At 39.8% G+C, this 18476-nt stretch overlaps 1 protein-coding gene across 1 annotated transcript in view; it reads right to left on the minus strand.

Moving 5' to 3' along the window:
* LOC117520914 (beta-1,4-galactosyltransferase 1-like) overlaps window positions 1-18476 on the minus strand; it is a 74527-nt gene that overhangs the window by 11521 nt on the left and 44530 nt on the right. Inside the window, exon 3 of the mRNA XM_034182257.1 lies at window positions 15994-16181. Within this exon, the coding sequence (XP_034038148.1) occupies window positions 15994-16181 (188 nt within the window). The remainder of the gene's footprint in view (window positions 1-15993; window positions 16182-18476) is intronic.

Genomic DNA, 18476 nt, shown 5'->3' on the forward strand with positions numbered 1-18476 from the left:
CTCCATGTGTGGCCCTAGATTATGGAATAACCTGACGGATGACCTCAAACGATGTCCAAATATCAATCAGTTTAAAAATCAATATAAAAAAATGATGTTTTCAAGATATGAATCTAATGAAGTACGGTGAGTTTTGTGTTGTCAGTTGTAATTGTGAAATCAGTAACATTCATTTGTGTATGTATATGTGTATATATATGTATGTGTGTGTGTGTAATTATGTATGTATGTGAAGGTGTATGTTGTGTGTATACTGTATATGTATGTAAATATGTATGTAGAGGAAGACATGGTGTTCACTTGATATGTTTATGATAATGGGATTTGAGTTACTCATCAGTACTCCAGGAGGGTAGGGAACCAGAGACTATTAATCGATGCCGCAATGCAGAAATAACAGTAACGCACAGTGACTTGGAAAAGTAAGTTTAATCCAATTACTGATTTGGAAAGATTTACACGTTAGACTACTCGTTACTGAAAAAAGCGGTCAGATTAGAGTAACGCATTACCGGCCTCATTGGTCATGCAGCCCGTTGTGGCGTTGGGTTTCATTTGTCATGAAGGCCGTGGGGGCGTTGGGTTTGATTTTTCATGAAGCCCATTGGAGCACTGGGTTTCATTTGTCATGAAGCCTGTTGGAGTGTTAGTTGTGACGTGAAATGAACTGAGCTGCTTTGAGTGTTTGAGCTATAACGGGAACTGTTCCAGTTGCGTAAAACAAACCATGTAAACAGGAACAGATGTGAGTGCATACAGGAAACAGTCAGCTGCTGGCTGCTCTTCTTCCTCTCTGGTGTCACTCTCAGCATTTTGCCTTCCTGAACACAGAAGCCCCGCCCACATTTCCACAGAGTGGTCACGATGATCTCTGGTTATCGAAACACTCAACCACCAAATAATTAAAAATAAACATTTTTAAAAGAAAAAACACCTCATCGTGTTTGCTGCCTCTGAAGTTTGTTTTGACAAACATTCAAATGACAAGCTTTTAAAATATAAAAAAAAACATTACCAATTATTACAATTACTTTTTCTGAAGTCAAAGTATGTCCATCAGGTATTGTCAAGACTGTTTGTCTGTCCCTCTGTCTGTGCTCAGTGTGAGTCCAGTCCTCTTATTGCCAGTCTTCAAATTCACAGAGAACATTTTGGGGACAAAGACCTCAGACAAGTTCAAAGATGGCTAACCTTGACCTATTTTAAAAGGTCAAAAGGTCACATACTGTTTCCTATGTTTGTGCTCATACAGCAGAGGGTATTTTAGCGTTGCATTACATTTAAAGTTTGTGAGGACTCCGTGATGATTACAAACAAAACAGGTGATTTGATTTGCTGTCATTTGGACAAATCGCTCAGATCTGATGAGCTCCGGTCAGATCCACGAACCAAAACTCTGACACCATCAGGAGCCGTTTTGCTGTACTTTGGAGTCAAAGGTCAGCAGGGAACTCCTGCAACGTTCAAGCGCATAACAACGTGGCCCAGTTGGAGCGTTTACAACATACAGAAAAATGCCCACAACTCGATTCACTTGCCACGACATGCCGTGCCACGCGATGCCGCCTTTCATTTCAACACGACTTCAGCAGACTGCTGTATTTTACGACTATAATCCAGTCTGTCAGACAGATCAGAACATAGTGTGATTACCGCTCCATAAAAAACACAGACTCACATTGGAGCCTTACTGTTCTCTCTCTACATTCATCTAAACACTTGACTTCTACAACTGATAATGTCTTGGAGTTCACGGTAACGGCAATCCAGTATAAGGGTCAAAATGCATAGGACACTGCCATCTACTGGATGGCACTGTGAATGACGCCCGGTTATATCTCACGGTTGTTGGTTAATCACAACAAAACAGTATTTTCAGTTTAGCAAATGCCTTTTAACAAATATAAAAAGTGACATATTTTACAAATACACATTTATTTGTAAAAGCCAACACACACGTTAACTTGTGTGTTGGGTTTTACATATAATGAATCAACCAATGAGTGATCAGAGGCTCAGTTTACCCATAATGCATTTTGGCATCTGTGTGTGTTAATGTTCAAAACTTCAGAATTGGTGCATTATTTTAAAATGAAAAGATATGTGTTATAGTTTCACTTTGTACAAATAACAGAGTTGACATTAATGTAGTTATTCTATCCGGATTAATTTGGTTTATAAATCAAAACCATAAGTCAACCCTGCTTTCCTTTTGAGGATGTCTGCCTCACGGCTGGACCTCGCTATGCTGTGAAAGTAAATGACTCTTCCTTAGAGCAGTGGGCAGGGTGCACAAAGACAGAAGTGCTGGCTCGTTGGTTGTGTTTGGGTTTGTGATCGGTCTTTGATTCTAATCAGAAGCGCTGGCGGTGTTTAAACTCAAAACCGGCTTGTCAGTAGCTGAGAGTGTACCAGAGACAATACTGAAAGTTAGTGGTTATCTGTAGCTTCCGCTAAACTTTTTAGTGGTCTATCGGTTTAGCGTTATAAAAGCTAACTTTTCAATTAGCTGATTAGCGGTTATCGAAGCTAACTTTTGGTTAGCTGTGCCCACCACTGATGGATTCTGACTTATGCTATCAAAAATAACCTGGAAGCGTTCACCACACAAGTGAATCTGCGGAAGACTTTCATCACTGGTTCCTGTGTTGACCTCATGACCTCAACCACAGAAACGTAAAAAAAACAAAAAAAAACACAACAGAATCCGTTTGAGGTTCTCGTGGTGGATTTCTGACCAGAACATCTTAGGTTTAATTCCCTAATCTGACACAATCACATTGGTGCCCGCGTTTCACCCCAGGCCATGGGGCCCATGTTCCATTCAGCTGCAGCAGATTAGTAATGGACCAACTGTCTGGCTGAGTGGTTGCCACCCAGGACCCAAGGTGGTTTTGTAGTGTGACAGATGAGGTGACGTACGGCACCAGCGCATGCTACCTGACTAGATGTTTGTGACAAAAAGCCCACAGTTATTTGGGGAAAACACAACAGGGTTGGAGTTATCCTGTGATGGATAAAAATAAAAAAACAAAATTGCAAACTATACTCACATTAATGATTATAACAGAGTCCACAGTCGCACTGAGACAAGTCCCTACAAGGAGGCGTGGTCGCCATTTTGTATCCAGGCAACTCAGTGGGTAGTGCGCACTGATGCTCAAAGAATCTCATCAAAAAACAGGTGCAAAATGCTGGAAAGGTGTAAATGTTGTCAAAGCCACAAACAGAGGAAGAAGGGAGACAACATTTGCTTCCATAATTAAGCAGTTTTGGTTATTCCTGTTACTTTTTCTGTGACATTTGGGCGATAAACTGGTGTAAAGCCTAATGCCTGTGTGCCAAATCTGAGGATTTACAAACCACCTGGAATGGAATTTTATTCAAAGCTGAATTTATTCAGTACTGTGCAAAACTGGATTTAATTAATGTGGGCCATGTGGAATTAATTAATGTACTCTGTATTTCAGTCTGGATTGTGTGACATTTTGCATTCATGTCTGCAGAATTTGGAAGCTGGAACATATCAGATCTGTTTAAACTTTCAACACACACAAAAAATAATAATTTCATAGCCGTTGATGCATTTACATTCAGAACTTTGCTGATGAAACCATTTACTCATAGAATCATAAATCATTTACAGCTGCAGGCTGTGTCGTCTACATCGCGCAGTGGAGAACACATTTGGAATCCTCTCCAAGTTTATTATTTATAATAAATATATTGCAACAGATTGAGAGCCGCGCTACACTGAACACAGCAGCAGGACATCCCGGCTCAGCTGCTGATTTATTGCAGCTGGAACAAATCAGATCTGTGTAACTTCCAACAATAATATTTGGGAATGTGGGTGTCACGATAAGTTTAATACTTTTCAGAGACAATTTAATGTAAGTTCATTTTACTGGCTCGATATCCAGGTCAGAACGGCATTTTAACATGTATTTTGTGAGCTTTTCCCCCTGTGTATGTTCACTCACGTATCTGCATTGAAAATGCATTAACAATATTTTGCCCGGTTACAAAGTGTCATGTCACTGTCCATGAAGGGAGACTCGTGTTTATTAGGCAGCATTGGGACCGCGTTCTCATATACGGCTCTCTGGTTTATAATCATCCCTGGTGAGAGGCGAGAGAGCTACAATGTATGCAGCTGGTCTCAGTCGGCTGACGGCACACATGGGGAAGGTGGTGGTCAAGTGGCTAAAATGGTGTGTGATCAGAGCATCCTCAAAGAACGCTAGGGTAAAGTCCTTAACCCCCAAGATGCTGCTGGTGTGCAGTTACATCCCCTGGTGGGCTGTGCTGGTACTGCAGGTGGGCCATGTGAGGTCAGTCAAAAGACAGTGCCATGCTCACCTAGATGATATATCACAGTTTCAGCTAGAACAGTGGGTGTGGCCAAACTCCAAAGGTCGTATCAAGTTCAAAATAAAAAAAATCTTAAAAACCCATCAGACATGTTCTGGAGCTATACCTACTAGCTACCCTTGTGCCAAATTTCAGCTCAATATTTTTAGAAACTGCTGACCAGTGGCTCTATGTGGCATTTTCAATATGGCCACCATGTTATTGGAATGTCTCCAACAAACTTTGGTGTCCTTATAGGATGAAGCATTTATGCCAAGCAATTTTGGAGAAAAAAGACATTTGCCACTGATGCCCACAGACAGGTGACCCATGACATAAGCCCACCAGACCACTGGTCCAGGTGAGCCCAACCCTCTCCTACATCTACAACAATGAATTGGCCAAATCTAGAACAGTCAGCATCACTCTAGTGGACACAGAAATCAAATGTCTGTTTTTGGCAGATGACCTGGTGTTGCTGCCTCCAGCCAAAGAGCTACAACAACTTGACCTTCGACACAATTTCTCCCAAAGCTGGGCCTCAACAATGAATCTAACCAAGACAAAAATGCTGATATTCCAAGCTCAAAAGAAAGTAATTACATTTGATGACCACCTTAAAAATAGTGACCCCAGTACGTTCCATAACAAAGCCCTGATCCACAGAGAGACTGTAGAGAGACGCCCCCTCACCCAGCTGCTTCTGGGACTCTCTACAGAAACACAAGCAGAGCCACCAAACACAAACTTTTCAATTTCAATTTCTTTTAATTTATATAGCGGCAAATCACAACAAAGTTGCCTCAAGGCGCTTCACACAAGTAAGGTCTAACCTTACCAACCCCCAGAGCAAGAACACAGCTGACAGTGGTAAGAAAAAACTCCCTCTGATGATTTGAGGAAGAAACCTCAAGCAGACCAGACTCAAAGGGGTGACCCTCTGTTTGAACCATGCTACCGACACAATTGACAAAATGAATATACAGGAAATGTTGCCAGCGACAGAACAAGACAGACACAGAAAGACACCACACCCATTTCTGAATGGAGTTGCACCTCAAACAGAGAAAAAAAAAACAAAAAACCAAAAAACAATCAGACGGCAGAAAGACAACAAATACAGTATAATTTGTCAGCATTAAACAAGAAAAATAGAAGAAATACTAAGGTGCTCGCCGGCCACTAACCCTAAGCTTCACTAAAAGACCCAGACTTTAGACAAAGTTGAGACTGCGGCCCGCTCCATTTACTAATAAAATGAATTAAAAGAGTAAAAAGCATAATAACATACTATGCCAGTATGATAGCCATACGAAAGGGAAAATAAGTGCGTCTCAAGTCTGGACTTGAAAGTCTGTACAGAATCTGACTGTTTTATTGATACAGGGAGATCATTCCACGGAACAAGGGCACAATAAGTGAAAGCTCTGTGACCCCACATACGTTTTATTCACCCTAGGGACACAAAGTAGTCCTGCACCTTGAGAACGCACAGCCCGGGCCGGTACATAGGGTTTAATTAGGTCAGCTAGGTAGGGAGATGCCAGTCCATGAACAATTTTATAGGTTCGTAGCAGAACCTTAAAATCTGATCTCACAGGGACAGGAAGCCAGGGAAGAGACGCCAAAAGTTAGTGAAACCCTGTTAGACTAAACCAAATTCTAAGAAAACAAAAAGAAAACTGTGTGACGCATTGGGGAAAAAAAAAAAAATCTACCAAAAACCCTAAACAAACAGAACTCTGTGGCGGAACACCTGTGTGACAGAAGCTCCGCTGACTGATCTGACGGAGCAACTGTTGCGCAAAGTGCCCAAGAGGGACTGTTCTTCAGCCACAACAAGGAATTAAAGTATATTCAGACGTCATTTTCCAAAATCAGGAGGCTTTATGTGGATCGTTTTTCTTCAGGATGTGTTGATGAATCCACTAAAACGAACAGGGAAGACTTTATATTTACTCTGTGTATGAATTTATGCCGCATGAGAACCACAGATTTCAGTCAATCAATGCACAGCATCAATTGATGTATTTTGACTTATGAGAAAGCCTGTAAAAATTCATAAATGAGCCGCATCATTGTTTAAGCCTCAGTGTTCAAAGCATGTGAAAAAAGTAGCAGCTTATAGTCTGGAAATTACGGTAATTTTTATTTGTTGCTCCATGTAACATATTGACAATACAAACATATATTTCCCATGTGTGGGGGGGGTCTCTGACGACATTCTGGACAAAACGTCACCAAAGGCAGACAAAAAAAGCTTACTGACGTTGCCTCCAGCTGGACAGAAGCAGGAATGACAAAGTGAGAGGCCATTCTAATGTCCAAAATTACATGTGAAACAGAAGTCAAAGACTCGGGCACTCAAAATTACATTATATCCATTTTGATTTTTATTCATTTACTTTTATCAATTTAGCTTTGCTAAGGGACTATAATTTTTACTCTTAAGTTTATATCGTGATATATACCGTTACTATGAAGGAATTTATACCGAGATATGAATTTTAGGTCATATCGCCCAGCCCTAGTTATTGTTATGGTTTGGGGTTATTATGGTTAGGGGTTTTTGGTTGTGGTTTATTGTTATGGGTTATGGTTATAGTTAGGGGTTACAGTTTATTGTTATGATTAGGAGTTATTTGTTATGGTTATTGTGACGGATTATGGTTATGGGTTATTGTTATGGTTAAGGATTATTGTTATGGTTAGGGGTTATTTGTTATGGTTATAGTTAGGGGTTATTTGTTATGGTTAGGGGATATGGTTGATTGTTACGTGTTATGGTTACCAGAGCCTTAAGGTCTTCTGACCAACTGTTGCTGGAGGTGCCTAAAACCAGATTAAAGATGAGAGGTGACAGAGCCTTTGCAGCGGCTGCCCCCAGGCTCTGAAGTAGTCTCCCCTTTAATATCAGATCATCCCTGGCCCTTTCTTTTTCTCTGGCATTTCTTAAATGATTGATTACATCTCTATTTCATCTTAGTATTTCTTCTGTTTTCTTGTTGCTTAATGCTGACAAATTATACCTTATTTGTTGTCTTTGTTTTTTCTCCCTGTTTGAGGTGCGGCTCCGTCCAGAGGTGGGAGTGGGTGTCTTCTTCTGCAACCCTCCCATCCTGGACACCAGTATGACTCCCAACATTTTGTGTATATTTGTCTAGTGTGTTGGTAGCATGGCCCAAGCAGAGGGTCACCCCTTTGAGTCTGGTCTGCTTGAGGTTTCTTCCTCAAATCATCAAAGGGAGTTTTTTCTTACCACTGTCACCTGTGTTCTTGCTCTGGGGGTTGGTAAGGTTAGACCTTAGTTATGCGATGCGCCTTGAGGCAGCTTTCTTGTGATTTGATTCGATATAAATGACAATAAATGAAATTATATTATTTCCTACTACTTTTTACTCTTTATTTTACTTTGTCTTTATTTGTTTTATTGCCTGTGGCAATTTTATCTTTACTTTTATTTATTTACGACTGGGGATAACTTGGTGACCATTTTTTAATTATGTACAGCACTTTGGTCGTCTGCTGTCATTTTAAATGTGCTTTAGAAATAAATGAGTTGAGAATGGTAAGGGGTTATAGTTACGGGTTATTGTTATGGTTATGGTCATGGGCGCAATTTGGTAGGGGATAGGGGGACATGTCCCCCCCACCTTTTCAACCAGAGGGGACAGAATATGGTATGCCCCTCCACCTTCTGACATACATGTGTGTACTTGAAACATGCTATGCCAGTCTTATGTGCAAACCATGTCAGTCTTATGTGCAAAACCATGTCAGAATAGTATCTTTGTTTCTGAAAGTTTGTATTTTTAGCAGCATTGACGTGTTTACAACACTGTTTCTTGTTTGTCACATTCGGAATTTTCTGGGACTGCATTTGCCCAGATTTGAAACCAAAAATAGTTGCCTCTAGGGACTAGTGTCTACACGTAAGTATCAATGGACCATATGCTAATTTACTAAATGCTGAAAGTTAGAAAAGGAAATCAGAAAAGCTATCTGGGACCTCAGAAAACCCACCTGCAATTATTGCTTGATCTCCAAAATCAGTCTATGCAAGCGAAATTATGTTCAGTATGAGTGTTGTCATTAGTGCCACTTCGAAAATTAAATTCATAAGTAATTTATCCTAAACTTATGATCTGTTGTTTTTCAAACTTATGCAAAAACAAATCTTTAGAAAAAAAATACAGTATGCGATAGTTAATAATTATTAAGAGCCTGTTCTTTCATATTTATGAATACATTTTACCACATTGCAGTTGTTTTTTTTTTTAATGAAAACTCAACCTATCATTCTTTTTGAGTTCTACACATGTGGTGATACCTTATTTACACCAGGATGTTAATAAAATCAATGCTGGCTATTCTCAGAATAAACTACTTATATCCACAGTTTCAAATTGCATAAGTCAAATAGTGTCCACTTTATGGTCTTCCCAAAACATTAAAATTACTGTTCTGGATGCTCAGACTGCATCTGAGCTTATCTAGAAACCGTTGGCTTTTGGGGGTTAGGAGTTATGGGTTATTGTCATGGTTAGGAATTATGAGTTATTGTTAGGGGTTATGGTTATGAGTTGTTGTTGTTGTGTGACGACTGTAGTTTTAGCTGATGGACAGCAGAGGGCTTGCTCAGGGTAATCTGTGATGCTGAGACCGACACAGCGCTGTGTCTTTAAAAAATACAAGAAACACACAGCTTCACTTTAAATACACAATAAGTCTATTTCAAGTGATCAGACCCCCCTCCTCTTTTTATTAGTGGTGGGCAGAGCTAACCAAAAGGTTAGCTTTGAAAACCGCTAATCTGCTAACTGAAAAGTTGACTTTTATAACGCTAAACCGATAAAAAAAAAAAAAAAAATTTGCGGACGCTACAGCTAACCGCTAACTTTTACTATTGACTCTGGTACACTGTCAGCTACTGACAAGCCAGTTTTGTGTTTAAGCACAGCTGACAGTTCTGAGTAATGTGCGAATTCTTAAGGTTTAGCATTAATGTGCACAGATGGCAAAAGATATTATGGGAAAATGAACAGAACACTGTCATCTACTGGATTTGAGTGTGAACAGTGACCATCAATCACACGGTTGCTAAATGCTGCACTGGATCATACTTAAACAGAATTTTCAGTTTTGCAAATGCCTTTTTTAACAAATGAAAAATAAAAGGCATTTACAAATACACACTTATTTGTAAAAACCAATACACGTTACAGTAAGTTGTGTGTTGGTTTTTACAAATAAATGAACCAACCAACCAGTGATAAGAGGAGACTCCCATGATGTCTTTTGACATCTGTGTGCGTTAATGCTCAAACCTTCAAAATTAGCGCATTGCTTTAAAACTAAAAGATAGACAGAGTTGATATTAATGTCGATAAACTACCCAGAATAAGTTTATAAATTAAACCATAAGTCAAAACTGCTTTACTTTTGATGTCTTCTCCACACGTCTGATGCACTGTATGTTGAATGCAAATGCGTTTTTTGTAGCAGCCTGGCAGGCAGGCCCCATTTACTGGGAACTAACATGTATGATTTTAATGTTTACAAATGTTTTTTGACCGTTCTGCTTTACTCACTATGCCAGGAAAAAAAAAAAAAAAAAACGTTAGCGGACTAAAAGTTAGCAGAACTAAATTTAGCGGAAGCTAATTGGTATTGGTCCGCTGATGGTTTTCGAAGTTAGCTGAAAAGCTAACCAGCTAACAAAAAAGTTAGCTTTGCTAATTCGCGGATCTGTGCCCACCACTGGTTTTATTTTACACTGTGTCCCGTTTCTGCTGCCTGCTACAGTATGTTTGTTTGCTTCTCTGTTTTCTGTGGGACCATTACATGGAACCAGTTTGGAAAGGATGTTTTCTTTCATATATATATACAACCCCTGGCAAAAATTATGGAATCACCGGCCTCGGAAGATGTTCATTCAGTTGTTTAATTTTGTAGAAAAAAAAGCAGATCACAGACATGACACAAAACTAAAGTCATTTCAAATGGCAACTTTCTGGCTTTAAGAAACACTATAAGAAATCAAGAAAAAAATATTATGGCAGTCAGTAACGGTTACTTTTTTAGACCAAGCAGAGGAAAAAAAAAATGGAATCATTCAATTCTGAGGAAAAAATTATGGAATCACCCTGTAAATTTTCATCCCCAAAACTAACACCTGCATCAAATCAGATCTGCTCGTTGACATTGACCCTGTGCCATGACATTGACCCTATGTGTCTTTTTGCAAGGAATGTTTTCGCAGTTTTTGCTCTATGGCAAGATGCATTATCATCTTGAAAAATGATTTCATCATCCCCAAACATCCTTTCAATTGTCCAAAATATCAATGTAAACTTGTGCATTTATTGATGATGTAATGACAGCCAACTCCCCAGTGCCTTTACCTGACATTCAGCCCCATATCATTAATGACTGTGGAAATTTACATGTTCTCTTCAGGCAGTCATCTTTATAAATCTCATTGGAACGGCACCAAACAAAATTTCCAGCATCATCACCTTGCCCAATGCAGATTCGAGATTCATCACTGAATATGACTTTCATCCAGTCATCCACAGTCCACGATTGCTTTTCCTTAGCCCATTGTAACCTTGTTTTTTTCTGTTTAGGTGTTAATGATGGCTTTCGTTTAGCTTTTCTGTATGTAAATCCCATTTCCTTTAGGCGGTTTCTTACAGTTCGGTCACAGACGTTGACTCCAGTTTCCTCCCATTCGTTCCTCATTTGTTTTGTTGTGCATTTTTCGATTTTTGAGACATATTGCTTTAGGTTTTCTGTCTTGATGCTTTGATGTCTTCCTTGGTCTACCAGTATGTTTGCCTTTAACAACCTTCTCATGTTGTTTGTATTTGGTCCAGAGTTTAGACACAGCTGACTGTGAACAACCAATATCTTTTGCAACATTGCATGATGATTTACCCTCTTAAGAGTTTGATAATCCTCTCCTTTGTTTCAATTGACATCTCTCGTGTTGGAGCCATGATTCATGTCAGTCCACTTGGTGCAACAGCTCTCCAAGGTGTGATCACTCCTTTTTAGATGCAGACTAACGAGCAGATTTGATTTGATGCAGGTGTTAGTTTTGGGGATGAAAATTTACAGGGTGATTCCATAATTTTTTCCTCAGAATTGAGTGATTCCATATTTTTTTCCTCTGCTTGGTCTAAAAAAGTAACTGTTACTGACTGCCACAATCTTTTTTTCTTGATTTCTTATAGTGTTTCTTAAATCCAGAAAGTTGCCATTTGAAATGACTTTAGTTTTGTGTCATGTCTGTGATCTGCTTTTTTTTCTACAAAATTAAACAACTGAATGAACATCCTCCGAGGCCGGTGATTCCATAATTTTTGCCAGGGGTTGTATATATATATATATATATATATATATATATATATATATATATATATATATATATATATATATATATATATATATGTGTCTGTGTGTGTATTTTTTTTAAACCACAAATGTATAAATTACCACTTCTGTTCAAAACAAACCAGTTGGGAAACAATTCTGGTTCAAAGCCCTGGTTCCCACACCTGAAGTTTGACTCGATAATTTGATCTTTATTATTTATGATCCACGGATACTTTTCTATTTCAAAGAGCCTTTTGAAAACTTCCTTGAAAAGGCTAACTAAACCCAGAGTCCTTTCAGAGGATTAAGTGGATCCTGTTCAAGGACTTAAGCAGCAAACCGACGTGCAAACAGAGCAACTGAAAAATAATGAGGTCTCCTGTGTGTGCGTGCGAGAGAGAGAGCGAGAGAGAGACTGGGACTAAAGACAATGACCACACGTCTTTGGAACTCTCTGGCTGATTAAAGACACCCGCATAAGATGGACTACTTGCATTGTCAGGAACCATCAGATGCTCACGTTCATTAAAACACACAGGTGTGTCACTGCTGAGGACTCCAGAGACTCAGCCAGGAGGGAGCACCCAGGTAAGACCTGAATGCGGGGCTGCCAACGTGACTTCCTGCAGCTGCTCCTTCCTCACACAGAACCAAACAGGTAATTTAGAACTGGAACCAGAAGTCTGACGTACAGAGTCTCTTCTTGAATGAAGTCTCCTGGTAAAGCCTGGGTCACACCGAATGATGAAAGATGAATAATGAGCCATGCAACATGTTTTCTTTGCTACAAAAGGGTTTATTCAACTATTGTGGGAGTTTTGTGGCTCTGAGAGGTATTATCTTCAGTTAATGAGGTTCCTCTCTGAGCGTGGCACTAATTTCAAGAAGTTCAAAATTTAGCAACAACAGCGTGGTGCAGTTTGTGTACGAGTTACTGCAACAGTTTAGAGGCATTTGCGTGGTGCTTACGAGTCTGCTAAAAGCCCATTATCCCTGCGCCTGGCAGCTACGCAGGACCTGAGAGGCTATTTTTAGAGCGGCTGCGCTCTTGTGCACACAATTCCACCCGCTCTGTACGCTGGATGCTGTATATAAAATAATTATTTTTTAGCGGATTAATTATTTTCTGCCAAACCTTGGATGTTGAAAACACCTCTAATCGCTTCTGGAATCACAGAGGACTGTTTCATCTGGATGCTTTTTTTTCCTCTCTTTCCTGCTCCATATGGAATGTATTTTGTATTTTGCTTTTATAGCTAAAACAGTTTGTAGCTGTGGAAGTATATCTATAGTTGATTTAATATCTTGTTAATGGATCACATGAGCGCCGCTGTGTGTGCGCAGTGCGCACTGATACAAACGAGCATTTAGGCAGAACACCAGCTCACAAAAGAGTGATTTTTCAGTCAATACTGGACGGACACAAAGTTAAAATTTGGATGGCTGCGTGAAGTGGATGTGTGTGTAAAGCCGCCGAAGAAATAACTCCAGTGAATCCGCTAAAAGCAGCACCAAGCTGTGCGGCAACACAGAAGGAGAAACACGTAAAAGACTGATTTTGAAGACATAACACAAAGTTAAAAGTTGTATCATGGTGACTTGTAAGCTGCAGAAGAAATATACAGTGAGGAAAATAAGTATTTTAAGCACCCTGCGATTTTGCAAGTTCTCCCACTTAGAAATCATGGAGGGGTCTGAAATTTTCATCTTAGGTGCATGTCCACTGTGAGAGACATAAAATAAAAAAAATTAAAAATCCGGAAATCACAATGTATGATTTTTAATAATTTATTTGTATGTTACTGCTGCAAATAAGTATTTGAACACCTACCAACCAGAAAGAATTCTGGCTCATACAGACCTGTTCATTTTTCTTTAAGAAGCCCTCTTATTCTGCACTCTTTACCTCTGGGTATTTTATTTATATACACTCAACAAAAATATAAACGCAACACTTTTGGTTTTGCTCCCATTTTGTATGAGATGAACTCAAAGATCTAAAACTTTTTCCACATACACAATATCACCATTTCCCTCAAATATTGTTCACAAACCAGTCTAAATCTGTGATAGTGAGCACTTCTCCTTTGCTGAGATAATCCATCCCACCTCACAGGTGTGCCATATCAAGATGAGGATTAGACACCATGATTAGTGCACAGGTGTGCCTTAGACTGTCCACAATAAAAGGCCACTCTGAAAGGTGCAGTTTTGTTTTATTGGGGGGGGATACCAGTCAGCATCTGGTGTGACCACCATTTGCCTCATGCAGTGCAACACATCTCCTTTGCATAGAGTTGATCAGGTTGTCAATTGTGGCCTGTGGAATGTTGGTCCACTCCTCTTCAATGGCTGTGTGAAGTTGCTGGATATTGGCAGGAACTGGTACACGCTGTCGTATATGCCGGTCCAGAGCATCCCAAACATGCTCAATGGGTGACATGTCCGGTGAGTATGCCGGCCATGCAAGAACTGGGACATTTTCAGCTCCAAGAATTGTGTACAGATCCTTGCAACATGGGGCCGTGCATTATCCTGCTGCAACATGAGGTGATGTTCTTGGATGTATGGCACAACAATGGGCCTCAGGATCTCGTCACGGTATCTCTGTGCATTCAAAATGCCATCAATAAAATGCACCTGTGTTCTTCGTCCATAACAGACGCCTTCCCATACCATAACCCCACCGCCACCATGGGCCACTTGATCCACAACATTGACATCAGAAAACCGCTCACCCACATGACGCCACACACGCTGTCTGCCATCTGCCCTGGACAGTGTGAACCGGGATTCATCCGTGAAGAGAACACCTCTCCAACGTGCCAAACGCCAGCGAATGTGAGCATTTGCCCACTCAAGTCGGTTACGACGACGAACTGGAGTCAGGTCGAGACCCCGATGAGGACGACGAGCATGCAGATGAGCTTCCCTGAGACGGTTTCTGACAGTGTGTGCAGAAATTCTTTGGTTATGCAAACCGATTGTTTCAGCAGCTGTCCGAGTGGCTGGTCTCAGACGATCTTGGAGGTGAACATGCTGGATGTGGAGGTCCTGGGCTGGTGTGGTTACACGTGGTCTGCGGTTGTGAGGCTGGTTGGATGTACTGCCAAATTCTCTGAAACGCCTTTGGAGACGGCTTATGGTAGAGAAATGAACATTCAATACACGAGCAACAGCTCTGGTTGACATTCCTGCTGTCAGCATGCCAATTGCACGCTCCCTCAAATCTTGCGACATCTGTGGCATTGTGCTGTGTGATAAAACTGCACCTTTCAGAGTAGCCTTTTATTGTGGGCAGTCTAAGGCACACCTGTGCACTAATCACGGTGTCTAATCAGCATCTTGGTATGGCACACCTGTGAGGTGGGATGGATTATCTCAGCAAAGGAGAAGTGCTCACTATCACAGATTTAGACTGGTTTGTGAACAATATTTGAGGGAAATGGTGATATTGTGTATCTGGAAAAAGTTTTAGATCTTTGAGTTCATCTCATACAAAATGGGAGCAAAACCAAAACTGTTGCGTTTATATTTTTGTTGAGTGTGTATATATATATATATATATATATATATATATATATATATATACACACACACACACACACACACACACACACACACACACACACACACACACACACACACACAGTGAGGATTTGAACACCCTGCAGTCTTGCAAGTACTCCCTCTTACAAATCATGGAGGGGTCTGAAATTTTCATCTTAGGTGCATGTCCACTGTGAGAGACATAATCTAAAAAAAAAAAAAAAAAAAGTATTTCAACACCTGCCAATCAGCAGAAATTCTGGCCCTCAAAGACCTGTTAGTCCGCCTCTAAAAAGTCCACTTACCCTCCACTTATTCCAAAATTGAAGCACCTATTTGAGATCGTAAAAAGACATATATAAAGAAAATAAAGACACCTGTCCACCCCACACCATGGCACATGCAGGGTACAGAAAGACACACAGAGGCACCTTCATAGCGGGTATGTGATAGATGAAAACGTGGGTCATTCTTCAAATAATCGTTGACACACCCATGCGTGGCTCATTATTCATCCTTCATTATTCGGTGGGAACCAGGCTTAATTTGCATTAGATTAACAACTCAAACCAGGCTTTAAAATTCCTTAATCCCAAATTTGCTGCCAGCGCATTTCGAGACAGCACTCTGATGTGTGTGTGTGTGTGTGTGTTACAAGAATTAGCAGCGTCAGTTGGGGGGGGGGGGGGGGGGGGGGGGGGGTCTGGTTACCTGAAGCCAAACTTGTCCATGGACACAGAGAGGTGTCGCGGTTGGCTGAAGCACTTGTAGGTGTTGCGGTCATCCATGGGGATCAGATCGACATCGCTGAAGACGAAGCACCGGTAGTCGTACTCCTTCAGTGCCTCCACATAGCCGATGTTCAGCAGCTTGGCTCGGTTAAAGATTTCGTCACCATCCTGATCCCAGGGACAAACATTAAGAATTTAAAAAAAAGTTACAGCTTCAAATATCCCCTTTTTCTTTTTTTGAAAAAGAAGAATGTACAGTTTATTTAATTAAAAACATTTTTATTTTATCTCTGTTTGCGTGTTTATCTGGAGGATTTAAAAAAAAAGATTTTAAACAAGATTTTACTGAATGTTTACAATAAAGTCTGTCTGCACTAAAAATAGCATTATAAAACACTGTGAGGAATCCAGGAAATTGTAAACATGTTTAAATAATTTAATGTTGGAATAAAAAAAGAAAGAAAAATAACAGAATTGAATTGGTGCAGATCGGGGGGAGGGGGCTCGTGTTAAAGTAGATTTAAAGTGGATAAACAGGAACCTCCATCTGATCCTCTGCAACAGCTCGTCGAACTCTTCAGCAGAAGACAGTTAAGATCAAGACAGTTAAGTTTCATAGGTGTTTTAACTTTTTGGTAAAAATCTCTTGGTAATCTTTTTGGTAAAAAAAAAACAGTAAGAGGAGGTGTAATGAGGAAAAATTGGTTATAAATCATGTAACTGAACATAGAATATTTAAAAAATAAAATGAAAAGCTGGTTTGATGTTCTCAATTTTGAAAGTGGGACTGAAGTCGGTCCTGGGAGGAACACGTCCAAGACACTGAAGAGGACTCAGACTTTTTCTCCTATCGGTCATTAAAAATCACAATCACCATGGTACGATGCAGTAAAACCAGTTCTGATACCCCAGTTTGACCCGTTAATGTCAGCATGAGACGACGTAAAGCTTTCCTCTGATAGTACAACAGATTACGGCTGAAACGATTAATCGAGTAATTGGAATAATTCGATTACAAAAAATGTTCGAGGCAAAGCTTTGTTTAAAGCTGTAGTACATATGCCAGGCCTATAGGTGGCACTGTAACGCTCCCACAAAAAAAACAAGAAGAAGACCGTAGAGCATGCCCATAACTAATGTAAGCCCTAATCAATGTAGCAGGCGATGCTACAAGTTCACAAAGCCACATGCTGATTAAAATAAAACCTTTTAAGAGAAACGGTCTGTGCTGATCGTCTGAAACTGACTTATTATACATTTAAAGGTGAAGCAGTGTGTTTATATATATATATATATATATATATATATATATATATATATATATATAAATCTTAAATGTGGTTTGCTTCACTTCACTGGCTGCTCTCCACCTCTGCAGATGAAGTGAAAGGAAGCGCGCTTTAAATTAATCATGTTTAATTATTCAAAAAAAAGAAGAAGCCTATATTCAGATGTGATAAGAGTTTTGATCAACAGGCTGTAGAGTTAATTTATCAGTGCAGCTGTTGTGGAAATGTTGCATTCCACAGCCATTTTTCAAAGGCTTTGTTATTCGCCAAGTATCCACAGAAAACAAGGAATTTGACTTCAGTTTGAGCTGCTCTGTACGGCATGTAGAAATATACACTAAACAGTGAATAAATCACAGCAATAAAAACTGCAAATGAAATATTCAATAAGAAAAAAAAAAGAATGTCCTGTCCGCAGACTGAAGATTTCACAGAGTGCCTGGGCTTATGGTTTGGCAAAGCTCTAAAACTTTATGTGAAAGAATAAATAATTACCTGGGAAAACAGAGAGAGAGGGAACATCCTAAACTTAAAAATCTGCATGATGGCACAGTGACATTGTGCCACTGCTTAGGGAGAACGCTGCCACTACTGATATTGTTTAAAAATACCAAAGTACTTTTTTATCCGATTACTCGATTAATCGATAAAATAATCGATAGACTACTCGATTCCAAAAATATTCCATAGCTGCAGCCCTACAACAGATAACCGCATATTTACAGAGGAATCCTTCAAATGGTGATACAACCCCTGGCAAAAATTATGGAATCACCGGCCTCGGAGGATGTTCATTCAGTTGTTTAATTTTGTAGAAAAAAAGCAGATCACAGACATGACACAAAACTAAAGTCATTTCAAATGGCAACTTTCTGGCTTTAAGAAACACTATAAGAAATCAGGAAAAAAATATGGAATCACTCAATTCTGAGGAAAAAATGATGGAATCATGAAAAACAAAAGAACGCTCCAACACATCACTAGTATTTTGTTGCACCACCTCTATCTTTTATAACAGCTTGCAGTCTCTGAGGCATGGACTTAATGAGTGACAAACGGTACTCTTCATCAATCTGGCTCCAACTTTCTCTCATTGCTGTTGCCAGATCAGCTTTGCAGGTTGGAGCCTTGTCATGGACCATTTTCTTCAACTTCCACCAAAGATTTTCAATTG

Source organism: Thalassophryne amazonica, chromosome 11 (assembly GCF_902500255.1).
Source record: "Thalassophryne amazonica chromosome 11, fThaAma1.1, whole genome shotgun sequence".
Lineage (NCBI taxonomy): Eukaryota > Metazoa > Chordata > Actinopteri > Batrachoidiformes > Batrachoididae > Thalassophryne > Thalassophryne amazonica.